Below are 14,062 nucleotides of genomic sequence, written 5' to 3'. Positions count from 1 at the left end.
CTTTGGGATAACAGTTTGGTCTCTTGTTGGTTAGGAAGATTCAAACTTCTGTTATAAGTCTAGCTTTCTCTCTGTAGCCCACCTTCCACGAGTTTCCGGCACAGTCTGACCCAAAGCACACATAGTTGAGACCTTCCTTGGTGGGTCCCAGCCTGTATTCTGTGAGCTGGAACCTTTTCCCAGGCTCCTTGGTGTCTTTTATTAAACTCACTTGAATGATCTGATCCTTAAACATCAAGGCTTTCACTTCATCTCATTACAACGTGATAAATTATGTAAGAGTATGAGATCTTTTTTTAGTCATCTTTGTTTATGCAGTTTAACCTGACACATGGTGAGAACTTAATAAATGTTTGTTGAAATAAAACTATTAATTAACAAGCAAATGCAATATAAATAAATGAGAGAGGAATACTGGAGAGAAGAGGGGTTGGGTAAAAAACACAAACAGGGAGATGGAGAGAAAAATCAAAGAAAAGCATCTAGCTCAGAGCTGAAGACTGGCAATCTGTGGGCCAAATTTATCTATAGACATGTTTTGGCAGGTTTGCGTGGTAGTAGAAACAAAAAAAACAAAAAAAACCCTTATTTTTCAGTTAGCTCCTTAAGATAATTTACCTAAAAATCAGGAAAAAACTCTAGAACTGGTTTTTGGTTTTTTACCCCAAATAACTGGAAATATGAGTCCCCTGGGCTGGCATTCCCACGTGGAAAGAGTGTGGTGTGGAGTCCCGGCTGCTGGTGGGATGCATGCCCTCAGCTTCACCACAGACCCTCTGCTGTCTGAGCGTAAGCACGCGCCCTTAAACTTGGCCAGTCTCCCTCATGCTACTACTCTCCTGAGCCCTGACTCTTTATCTAGCCTCTCCCAAAACATACAGAACTGGTATCCAGAGGTAAAACAGCCCAACTGCAACAGCTGAGCCCTTCTGAGGCTTCTAATGCCGAACTCAGTGGACCCTTGCCTGTACCTACCGGCAGCCACAAGGGGCAGGGAGTAAAAGTCACAGAATCTCACCCGAATGTAGCCAACGCCAACTATCCTGTTTTTGCTTATCATGGGGTATCAGTGGCGTGGATCATGGTCAACCTCATGCAGCCCCAGTGTATCGCCTTCTGTACCCCCACAGTGGTTATCACTCCAAGTCCTGTTCTCACCGCCTCTGCAGAATGCGCTAAGGACATGACTCCCACTGAGTCGGCCCAGGATTGCCTCCAGAGGCTCCGGCAGGCTGATGGCTTCCATGGAAATTCCTTCCCAGCCAGGGAGCATCGTCCCACTCCACGTTCTACCACCAGTGTCTTAGACATGAGAGTTTGAGTTGAAATTAAGAATACTGCTGAGCAAATTTATTTTTTATCAAATATCTTCTTAATTTCACTAGAAATAGATTTTGTCTTCTCTAATCCATTCGTTATTTAAAGGATGTTAGTGATTTAAGACTCAGACACTACAGTTCAGTAAAAGAAAAATGTGACCAACACAGCATTATAAAAACATTGGATTGAATTTATGGGGCTGGCATTGTGGTGCACTGGGTTAAACCACCACCTGTGAATGCCAGCATCCTATGCGAGCACCAGTAGAGTCGCAGCTGCTCCATTACTGATCTAGTTCCCTGCTAGCCCACCTGGGAAAGCAGCAGAAGATGGTTCAAAGACTTGTGCCCCTGCACAAGGATCTGGATGGAGTTTCTAGCTCCCGGCTTCAGCCTGGCCCAATTCCAGCAATTGTGGCCATCTGGGGAATGAATGAACAGGTGAAAGATCTGTCTTTGGGGCTAGCACTCTGGCATAGTAGGTAAGGCTGCTGCCTGCAGTGCTGGCATCCCATATGGGCTCTGGTTTGAGTCCCCCGGCTGCTCCACTTCCAATCCAACTCTCTGCTATGGCCTGGCAAAGCAGTAGAAGATGGCCCAAGTCGTTGGGTCTCTGCACCCATGTGGGAGACCTGGAAGAAGCTCCTGGCTCCTGGCTTCAGATCGGCACAGCTCTGGCTGTTGTGGCCATCTGGGGAATAAACCAGTGGATAGAATATCTCTCATTCTCTCTGCCTCTGCCTCTCTGTGACTCCGCTTTTCAAATAAATACTCTTTAAAAAAAAAAAAGAAATAAAAATATCTGTCTCTCCTTCCCTCTCTGTAACTCTGCTTTTCAAATAAATAAATATTTAAAATAAATTAAGTAAATACATTGGATTGAATTTAAATCAATTACTATACAAGGAATTTTGAATGGGAACAAATGTGAATTATTTAACTTCTAAGTGAAAGCTTTGTAATCTGACATGGAAATTTTTATTGCCATAGTTAACAGAAGTGTTGTAGTTCCATGTCAGTATATAGAGAAAAACATATAAACCAGCCACATTTGCAGGAGCAAGAAGAGACAGCAGCTGCCAACACTCTGACAATTGATTTTCCTGTGCAGTTTTAGTTCTTGAACGCTAAGCTATCTTCTCAGTAATTGACTTAAACTGTGAGTCTCATGAAATGGCATAAATCCTGACATCTAAAATATATATTAATTATTTTCTCTAAAAGATTCCAAATACCAGAAAAATTCTTGGCTTCAATTAGCTGTTGCCATTTCATTCAATCAACTACTAGTACTTCAAGTAGAGATCATCTGTCTCAGGCAAGGAGGCCCCGTGGGACACCTGCCATGAAGTAGAGGACGCCATGGGATCTAGCACGGGGAGAAGAACATGCATCTGTGATAATGCTGCAATCAGCAGACAGCAGCCCCGGGCGTTCGAACAACTCACTCAGTTACATATCTGCGTGTTCATTCATCAGACAAACCAGCAGACTCCAAAAATCACGGAAAAATGGAATTAAAGGTATGCTTATTTTGGTGCAAGAACTTTTGAAATCTATGCAGTTTTTTTAATAATATGCCTTTTTCACAAATTGCTTGCAGATCCTTTATACACATGGATCTCAATTTTTTTCACAGCTAAATAAACCCATCTTTTAGTTGCATTTTTCCATGAACCTTCTGATGTACTCCCCTACTTTGGACACTTTCATTGCTAGGAACAATCCCAGAAGGAGACAGAGAGAGAGAAAGAAGGGAGAGGGAGAGAAAGAAGGGAGAGGGGGAGGGGAGAGGGAAGGGGAGAGGGTGAGGGAGGGGGAGGGGAAGGGAGAGGGAGAGGGAGAGGGAGGGAGGGAGAGGCAGGCAGTCCCACTGTCATGGAGTCTCTGGTCCACAGGCGAGACACAGTGAACGGATAACCCCCCAGACATACAAAGGAGGGACGCAGTCAGAGGGAGCAGAGCTGAAGGGTGCATCAAGAAGCAGCTGATGGAGGAAGCTCTGATTTTGCCTGTTGCTGATAACACCCCAAACGGACAACCTGCAGAGTAAATGCAAGGGTGCTGTGGGGAAAAGGGCTTCGGGAGCACATGGGGCTGAAGGCAAACCTGCGGGCCCAGGGCTGAGCCCTGAGAGGCCTGTGGGATGCTCGGCAGGAAAGAGGGTGGCAGGCTCCACAGCAGGAAGGCCAAGCCAAGCAGCCTGGCTTTTATTCTGACAGTAATGGGAACACATCAGGGAGGGGACAAAGGGGTCAGAAAGATCAGCTTTGTTTTTGACAAACAAAAAACCCATAAACCTCGCTGCCTACTGGGATGAGAATAGATAATGCCAGGAAGAAGAGGGCAGGGTGGACACGTACAGGCCACAGCCAGGGAACACTTGGAGCCAGTCTGTATCAGCGTAGTGCATAAAGAAGTTGACAGAGGTGGGATATTGTGGTGACGAGACAGACAGCTACAGGCAAAAACTGCCCTGAGAAAGAGCTGGGGCTGCTGAGGCAGAAGCGCTGTCAGGCATGGCTCCTGGGTGTCTGGCTTGCACTGGATGGAGCGGGTGCTCATCAGCAAGAGGGGACCCTGGAAACGGTCCAGGTTCGGGGGAAGGGAGCTCATGACAGTCATCTGGGATGATCAAGCCTACAAAGGCTGGAGGAAGTGTAGGAAAGCAGGTGGGGAGCAGAGCCTGGAGATGCGGCGAGATGGAGGTGGGCACGCACACCTGCAGCCTCCATCAGCATGGTGGTGGTGACCACAAGCATGAGTAGACACGACTGCCGAGGGACAGCACAGAGAATGAGGAAAAGAGAGGCAGGCCTGAGGGCGCCCATATAAAGGGTGGGTGAAAAGCTACAGAGGGACAGAGAAAGAAGTGCCAGAGAGGCAGGTGGAAAACCAAAGAAGTAAGGCACCAGGGACCGACAGGAAGCCTTCTAAGAAGTGATGATGGCTGATGTTGATGCCGCCAAAAGGCAGAGGAGCATGATGACAGACACATGCAGCTGATCCAATGACCACAGCAGGAGCCCTGTGTACATGGAGGCTGAGAGCTGAGCCTGAGAAAGAAGTGAGAACATGAATTCATCTCAGACTTTGGCTCAGTCAGCGAGAGAGTGACGGCAGTGGCATAGGGGAAATGGGAATAGTGGTTCTGAGTTAGAGCTGTTTTCTGTTTGTGTTTCTTTAGGTTTATTTGTTTTTACTTATTTGAAAGAGAGACAGAGAGGGAGAGAAATCCACTAGGTTACTCCCCAAATGCCCACAACCCTAAGCTCAGCCACAACTCCATCTGGATCTCCCACAGAGATAGCAGGGACACAAGTACTTGAACCCTCCTCTGCTGCCCGCAGGGCACACATCTGATTGGAGGTGGAGGTGGGACCTAAGCCCAGGCACTGGGATATGGCAGGCGGTGTTCACAAGAGGCTGGACCCACTGCACCACAACGCCCACCCCTTGGTATTTTTAACAGAAGAAAACAAAATGCTTAAAAGCCCACAGAAAGGCCCTCCTTGGAAGTGCTGGCTATACGGGACAGGGCAGAGCAGACAGCGGATGGGGAGTAAACGTGTCCAGACAGGGCTGCCTGGGGCCCAAGCTGCAACAGGAGGTGGCAGACGTCCGTGACCTACGGCGGTCAGCGCTGTCCATTGGTGTTCCCACTACAGAGTGGGAGGTGAGGTCACTGGCTGAAAAGGGCAGGGAGAACTGGAAATGGTCAGTGCAGAGAGCACGTGGGTACAGAGAAAAGGGCCGCACCAGCCTGTGTGGGTGCGTGGGCAGGAATCTATGGAGAATGCGGAAGACCACTCAGCTGTCACCCAAGTGGGCACATGGAGAAGTCCAGCAGGGCTTCTGTCAGACAGTTAAACGCCGATGCTGGACTTCACTCTGAGAAATGAAAACTGAACATGGAAGACGGACAAGCAAATCCATTTTCAATGGAGGCGTCTAAGAATAGAGTAAGTACACTGAGGTCTGCGATAAAGTCTGCCAATCAAACATCATCTCCATAAGCATCTGATGGCTCTATTTGTTTTTAAACTCTTGCTTAGCCCTGTTTAGATTCTTACTTCTTTCAGAAGTATTTCTGAAAATTCACCCAAAATGATTTCTGGAAATAATTTTTTTACCCATATAATAAGCAAAAATGAAAAGGAAAATGACCTAAATGTACACCTAAAACAACACTTCTCCTTCCAGTTCTCTCTGTGACTGTGAACTATACAGACATCTCCACTCTGGAAAATTAGAAAAACAATTTAACAGAGGGAACGTCCTAATTTCCAATGTTGTGTGACTAACAACAACCTACATCAGAACACGCTAGTTACTGCAGCCTACCAGGTTAACATCAGTTCTTCTTTCTAGCAGTATTCGGAAGAGATTGGCGGTAATCTTGTTATCCCGGACGCCTTGCCCCAGGCCGCGATTATCGTCTTGCATGAGTCTTCGATCCATGATGACTTCAATCTGACCTAAGCAACACATGGAGAAATTAACCAGGTGATTCAATACAGACATTTATTTCGGGTCACTGAAGTGGGAAGCATGACGTCTTGCTTTAAACTTCCATACTCAAGGAGGTAAATCTATACCACCCAGGCTATCAGGGTTTCTTTCGATAGCTCTGACAGCCTCTACGAATTCAAAAACTAAGACAGCATTTCTACCTTCTCCTCATTAATGTTGAGCAGCATCTCATGTGAAATTCAAAGGGGACATATCAGATGAAAATTAATTTTTTTTTCAAAACAAATAATCTGAAGAGTAAATTAAGTTCTCCAAAACTTTCAGTGGCAGTACTTGGAATGTTACAATGCTATGTGTAAACTAAAAGACATTTCAAAATAAAAAGCTCCGTGCAAACCTGAATTTACAAAGATGTTTATGAGGTTTATTAGGAAATGCACATCACCCATGGTGTAATAATATATGTAGACACTGGACCTCAGAAAGATACGCGAGTAGGCCTTAGGTTCCTCAATAGGGGGCAATGCTGAAGGAGCCCAAGGACTGGAGACTGCCTCCTTGTACACCCTTCCTTCTCAGACACCGAGTTAGCAGCTCAGCACTGCCCTGACTCCTATGACTGAAAATGGTGTTCTCATCTGCCATTCAGTAATTCCACGTGCCCACTCGCTGACACTGTAAACTAGATTAGGTTATGACACTACAAAGTGAAAAAACGTTAAAAAAGGGCTCTTATACATATATTTAAGATAACACTAAGGACTCAAAAAGCTTAAGCTATGTAACTTTTAAAAATACACATATGTTCATCTGTAGCTACTACTGGACTAAATGGTCATTCTGTATAGAAGGGAAAACAGATAAGCTAAGTGGTTTTAACTATTCCATAGTCAACCCAACTCTATTTTCCTTCTTCTAAGTTTAAGCATTAAAATCACCACCCATGAACAGAACTCTCATTGCTCCCTCTGTATTTATGCACAAAGCATCTGAGAACGACTCCTGGGGCACAGTGCTTAGTGGCTCCCACACCCATGTGCAGCTCCTCACTAGGTTCCCAAATTAACATCAATCGCCTGGCAATTTCTAATTCTGCCTCCAAATCAGTGTCCAAACAACACGGGACTTGGAATTTCTTGGACTGTACTCAAATTTTTTCATTCAAATACTAAGTTATTTGGGGGTCTGTAGCAGGTGCTTGGTTTTTCAGGGTGTTTTCACAGGGAAGTGAGCTAATACTGTTGATCATCACTGCTTACGTCCTATTGCCAAGCGGCCGATGTAGAGCCCCACTCTGAGAATTTAAGAGACGGTGTAAGAATGGGTACCTCAACAGTCACAGGTGGCACAAAGATGTTTTGTTTTATCTACACAGTATTATTTCATGGATTGGACAACATCACAGAATATTCCAGACTTCTGGACTATCAAAAACTGAAAAATCCATCAACCGTGGTCCCCACCCATATGGAGACAAGTAAAGAGCACTATGGTGTGGCTGCACCACTTACTTTAGGGAGATGTCTGCCAGTCTGTTAAGTCCCAACATTCCCCTGCAGACCCCGGAAGTGAAGCCACAACCACTTTCATAACTGAACTGGTGTCTTTTCAGTGTGAGTTCAAATGACTTTGTGTCATGAAGGCACAAAGAAAAATAAGAAGCAGTAATTTCTGCATGTGTGGAAGGAGAGAAGAATGAATATGTCTAATACAAAGAATAGGTCTGTGTCAAAGGACACACCACGGTTTGTGCTCTTTATTATCTGCCTGGCTGGTTCAGTGGTTACCTTCAGCAGTTCTTAGTTTGTAGGAAGAAGAGTAATTGGTGGCATGCATGACAGCCAATTAAAAATCCGTATTATAAGGAATCAAAGTCCATCAGTATGAAGTCCTACAAAAGTAACCAGTATCTACTCTCTTTTGGAATCCTTAACACTGTGGCTCTCTTTATCCCTACACTTCTATCATCTCTGCTCCCTTTCCTCTTTGGAGAGGTAGAGAGGCAGAAAGAAAGAGGAAGATGCTTCAAAAAGTCCACGGAGAAATGGAATTAACGGGCATTTGGTGCTCGGGATACTCTCAGCCCATTATCAGAGTTCTTGGGTTTGTGTCCTGGCTCTGCTTCCAATTCCAGCTTCCTTCTAATGTGTACCATGCACACTAGCGACAGCTCAAGAAGCCAGGTCACTGCCACCCACACAGGAGACGCAGGTTGAGTTCTCAGCCCCTGTCTTTGGCCTGGCCCAGCACTGGCTGCTGCAGGCATTTGTGGAGATCTCTGACTTTCTCTCTCTGTGACTTTCAAATAAATAAATAAATAAATATAAATCTATTTCAGTCAAAGACTTTTTTTTTAAATTCAGGTATAGTTTTTTCATATTATATATTCTCCATTAACTTTCTGAAGATCCTTCATGTAACCTCCCATCTTTGCACACTTGAACAAATGATCTAAACTTTCTGAATCTCAGTTTCCATGTCCACAACGTCAGATAGATGATAGAACTCTCTGCAAACAATAGGCTAACAGGAGAAGGAAGTTATCTTTAACAGCATCAAGACGCGGAGTTCTAGGTCCCCTGTTCTTCATCTGAAAACAGGAAATTCATCATTATATGTTTCTCCTCCCCAAACCCCAAATTAGTTAACAGTCTGGTTCTTAAAAGAAAAAAAAAAAAAACTAGAAAGCAGAGAGGGAGGTTTTTACTGGAGAGGATAGATAATTCATACATTTAACTGACAGAAAGATTATGTACGGGGAACTGAAGCATTTCAGGGTAAGGAAAAATTTAAATAGCACCTACCACTGCTCAAACTGGAAACACCCAAGGACTGAGCAGAGAGCAGCGTCAGCCGATGTTTGGTGTCCTGGATGTAGGCCATGGTGGTCATGGGGTACACATTTGCTTGAAGAGGCAATTTGCTCATTGTCATTCTAGGTTGGATCTACAAAACCAAGAAATTCTCTTAAAAGAAAAAAGGGGTGATATTTACGTATGTACTGCAATTAGTACACTTAATCTTAGCCAAAAGGCCGAGAAGCGATGTACTGCAATTAGTATGAGGTTCAGAGGATTTTCCTTCTGAAGAGACAAAGATATAGCTTTGTCCAAGAAAAATTTAAAACTTCATAACATTTTTGAAGAAAAAAATCACGATGATCTCTGAAAACCATTTTTAAGTGGGAAAGGTAGAACTTGTCCAGATTGTAAAAATAGGCATTCCTATTTAAATCTGGAATAAAAATGCTCAACACAAGTCTTCTAGCTCTCTAGTATTTGCATAAAACAAATTATAAAGGTATTAAGTATTCATTTCTCATCTACCTCTAACATGCTGCTTTTGTAATGAATGCTAAGCATAATAGCTCTCTATCCCCTTTCAGGAAATATTTCTTGTTATTCTTGAATCAGTTTTAATAAATACCACAGAGCTCGTCACCAAATCCTCTAACATATTACATTTTAATCAAATGCATATATTTAAAAACCATGCAAAATTTCCTCTTGTTTAGTTTCGATGCAGATCATTCCAAACTCCAATTTTCATAGCCTAGTATCTGAGTACATAAAATATAACTTTATTTTTTGAGACAGCCAGTAGCCTAAGGCCAGTTGGGGTTACAGTGACTAACTCTACTCTGTTATTAAGGATTTTTATTCATACCACATTAAAATGCCACCTCCTCATTGGAAATTCTGACAACTTCACATGAAACTCAAGAACAGGAGAGGTACAAAGTTAATGTAATTGTTACTGCGTACTGAATGATCCTCAGTGGAAGGTACAGCCCTGAGGGTTTCACAGCTCTCGTCCTTACTCTTCTCAGCAACCCTTTCAGCCTACTAGTTGTATAGGGCTGACCCATGTCTCCACCCCCCTCCAGAAAATGCATGTCCACCCTCGTGCTGTGAGTAACAGGGTCTCTGCAGAAACGAGTGAGGTCATACTGCATGAGGGTGGGCCCTACCCCAATGACTGGAGTCCCTCTGAGGGGGGGAAGTCCGGCCACAGAGAGATACACGTGATGCCAGGGGCAGAGACTGGAGTGATGCACCTACAAACCAAGGAAGGCCAAGAATGTTCAGCAACACCAGAGGCTGGGAGGCGGCAAGGAAGGGTCTTTCCCCAGAGCCTTCGGAAGGAACGGGGCCCTGCTGACTCCTGGACTTTAGACACGCAGCCTCCAGAACTGCAGACGAGGACATCTGTGTTGCTTTAAGCTATTCAGTTTGTGGGAGTTTATATGGCAGCCCTAGGAAATTAATAGACTGGTGAAGAAACAACTGTAAACTGTTGGGGGGGGGGGGAAGCGACAGGGCACCTTGAAGGAATTCTCCCCTTCATCTTTTCAACCCCCATCTTCCCACCCCAATTACCTTGTATACTGAAATTTGAACAAAAGGCATTTAAAACTGCCACAGACACATTACTGTTATACTTGCACCATGTGTGGGGGCCTAGATTTCTAGTTCTCCACAAGCACTACTATTTTCAAAGCTTAAAAATGGCTTAAATCTTTTAAAAGAAGAAATATTTATAGATTTGAAAATATTTTCTTATTCAAATGTTTGATCTTAGACAAATGCATTTTTAGTTATTCATTTTTCCTGCTTGATAATTTCTGTGTACACCCACACATACAAATAAATGCTTCTTTTAGGATTTTAAGAAAAGACTTTCTTTTGTATACAAGGAAAACAAATCACCATAAAGTCAGGGTTTCATTTGAGAATCAAACGACTAGAGCAGACTTAACATGTTCACTGGGAATACATGCTGCAAGTTTTGTGTTTTGTTAGAGATTTAAATTTAACTTTAACTTTTGCAGGAAATCACAGAAGAGAAAATTATCGCAATTTTTTCCACTCTTTCCCAGTTGAAAATCAGACAAAGTAAAAGCATATGTTGTAAAATTATTTCTATCCATAGCCAGAAATTTCTACATGCTCCATACCCATAGTTTTAATGGTATCATTTTAAAGACATGTTATCATTGCACACATGCACTCAGAATGCAGAGATTCAGGTAACAAAGATATCAGATAACTGACAATTTGAAAAAATATTGCATGAATTGCCTTACTATTATTTAAAAATTTTTCATGAAAATTTTAATATATACCTGCCTACATTTGTAAACAGAAACTTTGTGTATACACAGGTGTATGTATACATGTACACACAGAAACACAAATGTGTCAATAAAAAGGAGTTTCCCTGAATTTAAAAGAGCCCATTATTAGATCACACATGTAAGTATATAAAAGAATAAACCAAATATGCATAGACCAATTCCTTTGGAGAGGGAAAGAGATAACCCATCAGTCCCTAATTAATTTTCCATTCTAGTAGATATGTTAATATATACATTTTTGCATTAAGTTATTTAACATGCATAATGGTCACCAAACCTCCCTTTGAATAAATAAATCCTTCTGAATAAATGTTCTAAAAAACGGTTTCTCAAATATTTTTCCTGAGGGGACCATGCTATGATGTAGTGGGTTAAGCCGCAGCCTACACAGCACTGGTATCCATATGGCCATTGGTTTAAGTCCCAGCTGCTCCACTTCTGGTCCAGCTCCCCGCTAATGCACCTGGGAAAGCAGTGGAGGATGACTCAAGTGCCTGGGCCCCTGCACCCACACGGGAGACTTGGATACAGTTCCTGGCTTCTGCCTGGCCCAGCCCTGGCCATTGCAGCCAATTGGGGAGTGAATCAGCAGATGGAACTCTCTAATTTACCTTTCAAATATAATAAAATAAATTTAAAAATATTTTTCCTTGGCTTCAGAAATCTGATTGAAAGAGAAAACTATAACTATCTACTAAAATTCAGTTTTATTTTAGAAATAATTTGTAACTTTAGGCACACTGTGTTCAAAGGACCCAAAATTAACTGGCCCACTATCATACATAAAAATTACATAGCAATAAAACCATTACTTAGACATTTTAAAGGAAAATTACCTGGTATCCATTTAGGTCAGTATAAAATTTATTTTGGCTATTTATTTCAGAAGAAATTCTCATTGCTATCTCACGGTTAAATGAATTTCGGATGTCCACAATATTGGAAACTTCCACAGACTGTCCTTCTATTCCTAAATTTAAAAGAATATGCATATTAATAGAAAGAAATAAATTGCCTGTCATTCTGGAAATAGTATAGAGAACTCCTTCTGAAGCTAAAAGCACTGTTAGCTACTTCCTGTCTTCACCACCTCTCATATACTAACTGGTGTTAACACTTTACACTTTCTCTTTTTTTAGCATCAGGTGGCAGACAGCATTTATTCAAGGGAACATTTCATTCATGAAAAGGATGAAGAGGTGAGGTAAACGGAAGCTGGCGCCCATTGTGTAAGTGGTTCTTGGATGACTTTCAGAGGGGACAGAGGACAGGAAATGAGCAAAGGTCAGCGCACTCCAGCTGGCCACCTCTCACCTGTGCCACTGGTTCCGGCAGAGCCTCTCCCCCACACCCCCGTCCATTTCTCTGCCTTGCTCTCCTCACACTAGAAACTATGAGTCAGTGAAATGTACACTCTGTTAGTACAAAAGGCAGTGCATTACTGCCCACAATCTATTTCTAGGAAAAGAGGCAGGATATCCAATGAACCTGATATTAATATATTAGTATTGCGGACTAGAAGCTGGAGAGCTCCCCCAAGTTAAATCAATTTTAATTGAATTTGGTATCTCTTAGGAGCCCTTGTTATGGAATGACCATTCTCTCTTTTGCTATACAAAGCAGAAAACCACTTGAGAACAATTTGATCAAACAATTTGTTGTTATTGTTGTTTGTTTCAAGTGTTTTACCACTGTCTATCATTTTAGACTAACTGTAATTTTAGTTCCTCAATGAAGCCTTGGGTCAATTTCAGAGATGGAGAGAGGGCTTGTGAAGAAATTCTACATTCCTGACACCAATCAAGTATATGGAGGAACTTCAAAAAGTTGATGGAAAATGGAATTAAAAGTTTACTTGTTGCTGCAAAAAGTCTTTTGAAAGTCACACATTTTAGAGGACTTTAACAAGTTCATGGAAAATATGGATTATGAAAAGCTGTATCTAGATTTCAAAATTTTTGTACTAAGATAAACATCTTTTAATTCTACCTTCCCATGAACTTTCTGAAGTATCTTCGTATAGCAGGTATTTTTATATAGGATAGGATATTTAGGATATCCTAAGCAAGAGAACTATTAGGAAAGTGGTCATAAGAAAGACTGGCCCTATTCTACTGCACAGAAGTGAAGCTTCCTGAACCTCCAGGATACCTGGAAACTTACCTATAGCTTTATTCTCATTAACCACATCTGCTTAATTGTCATGCACAATCTGACATCACGCTGACAGCCAGCATACTCTGTAAACAGAAAGGGCTAAGCAAGGAAAACAGCCAGGGCAAGGTGGAAGAAAGGAAGACCTTCTTCCCAGGAGCTACGAATCCCCAGAGCTTGTAGAAAGTGACAGTAGATGTTAAAGAAGTTTCAATATGTGGGGTTTGTGGAAAAGGATGCCAACAACAGCTAGTTTTGAGCACTACAGGTTTATGTGAAAAGTGCTTTGGAAATTGTAAAATATGAAAAATAACATGGTGATGAGTAATCCTAAATGGGTTGATTCCTCTATTAACAGAACTTTCAGAATGCTCCCAGAACTTCTTTGTAGGACATGCTGCTCGTCCAACTCAAACAACCTCAACTGGAACCGATTCCAGTTTCTTGCCATGTTTGTAAAACTATTATTAGTACAGTCTCTTTCTGTGGGGAATGAATGAAGATTGTCTTTTTCTTTTTAACAGCCATAGTCTAAACCACTACCCTCTGGCAGTCAAATCACAAACACACACATACACACACATACAATATTTTCCGGCATTATGGGAAGAACTCCCAAAGACACATTAAACTGATGACAGTACAGCAGTATCTTCTTCGAAATAGGAAATATGTTGCTCTAAATGCAAGCTTTCCTTTAAATATGCTTACATGAACTGGCATATTTTTGTGTACACAGAATTTAAAATATACACAGAATTTTAATGGACAAGTGTCTACTGATGACCCAGAGACATCCAATACACAAACTGTAGCACCGGGGATGACAAGATCCATGGAGCAACAGAGAGTTCAGTAGATGAGAAGTTAGTTCTAATTTACTGGTAACATCTGTAGGGTTTTAGCACTGTTTCATGTTTTCTTCTGTTTAGACTGGATATTCTCTCAGGGGTCAACAAAAAAACATGAAATGAAGTCT

General features: G+C 42.2%; 1 protein-coding gene across 5 annotated transcripts in view; it reads right to left on the bottom strand.

Annotated features, from left to right (window-relative positions):
• MAN2A1 (mannosidase alpha class 2A member 1) overlaps positions 1-14,062 on the bottom strand; it is a 169,590-nt gene that overhangs the window by 18,605 nt on the left and 136,923 nt on the right. For all 5 annotated transcript variants that reach the window (XM_051853587.3, XM_089313110.1, XM_051853589.3 and 2 more), the window contains 3 exons: positions 11,766-11,899; positions 8,597-8,738; positions 5,664-5,797 (listed from right to left, as the gene is read on the bottom strand). In XM_051853587.3, coding sequence (XP_051709547.3) covers positions 5,664-5,797; positions 8,597-8,738; positions 11,766-11,899 — 410 coding nt within the window. The remainder of the gene's footprint in view (positions 1-5,663; positions 5,798-8,596; positions 8,739-11,765; positions 11,900-14,062) is intronic.

This window comes from Oryctolagus cuniculus, chromosome 14, assembly GCF_051225735.1.
Source record: "Oryctolagus cuniculus isolate XC-2025 breed Fujian yellow rabbit chromosome 14, ASM5122573v1, whole genome shotgun sequence".
Lineage (NCBI taxonomy): Eukaryota > Metazoa > Chordata > Mammalia > Lagomorpha > Leporidae > Oryctolagus > Oryctolagus cuniculus.
This window is presented reverse-complemented; position numbering and strand designations above follow the sequence as displayed.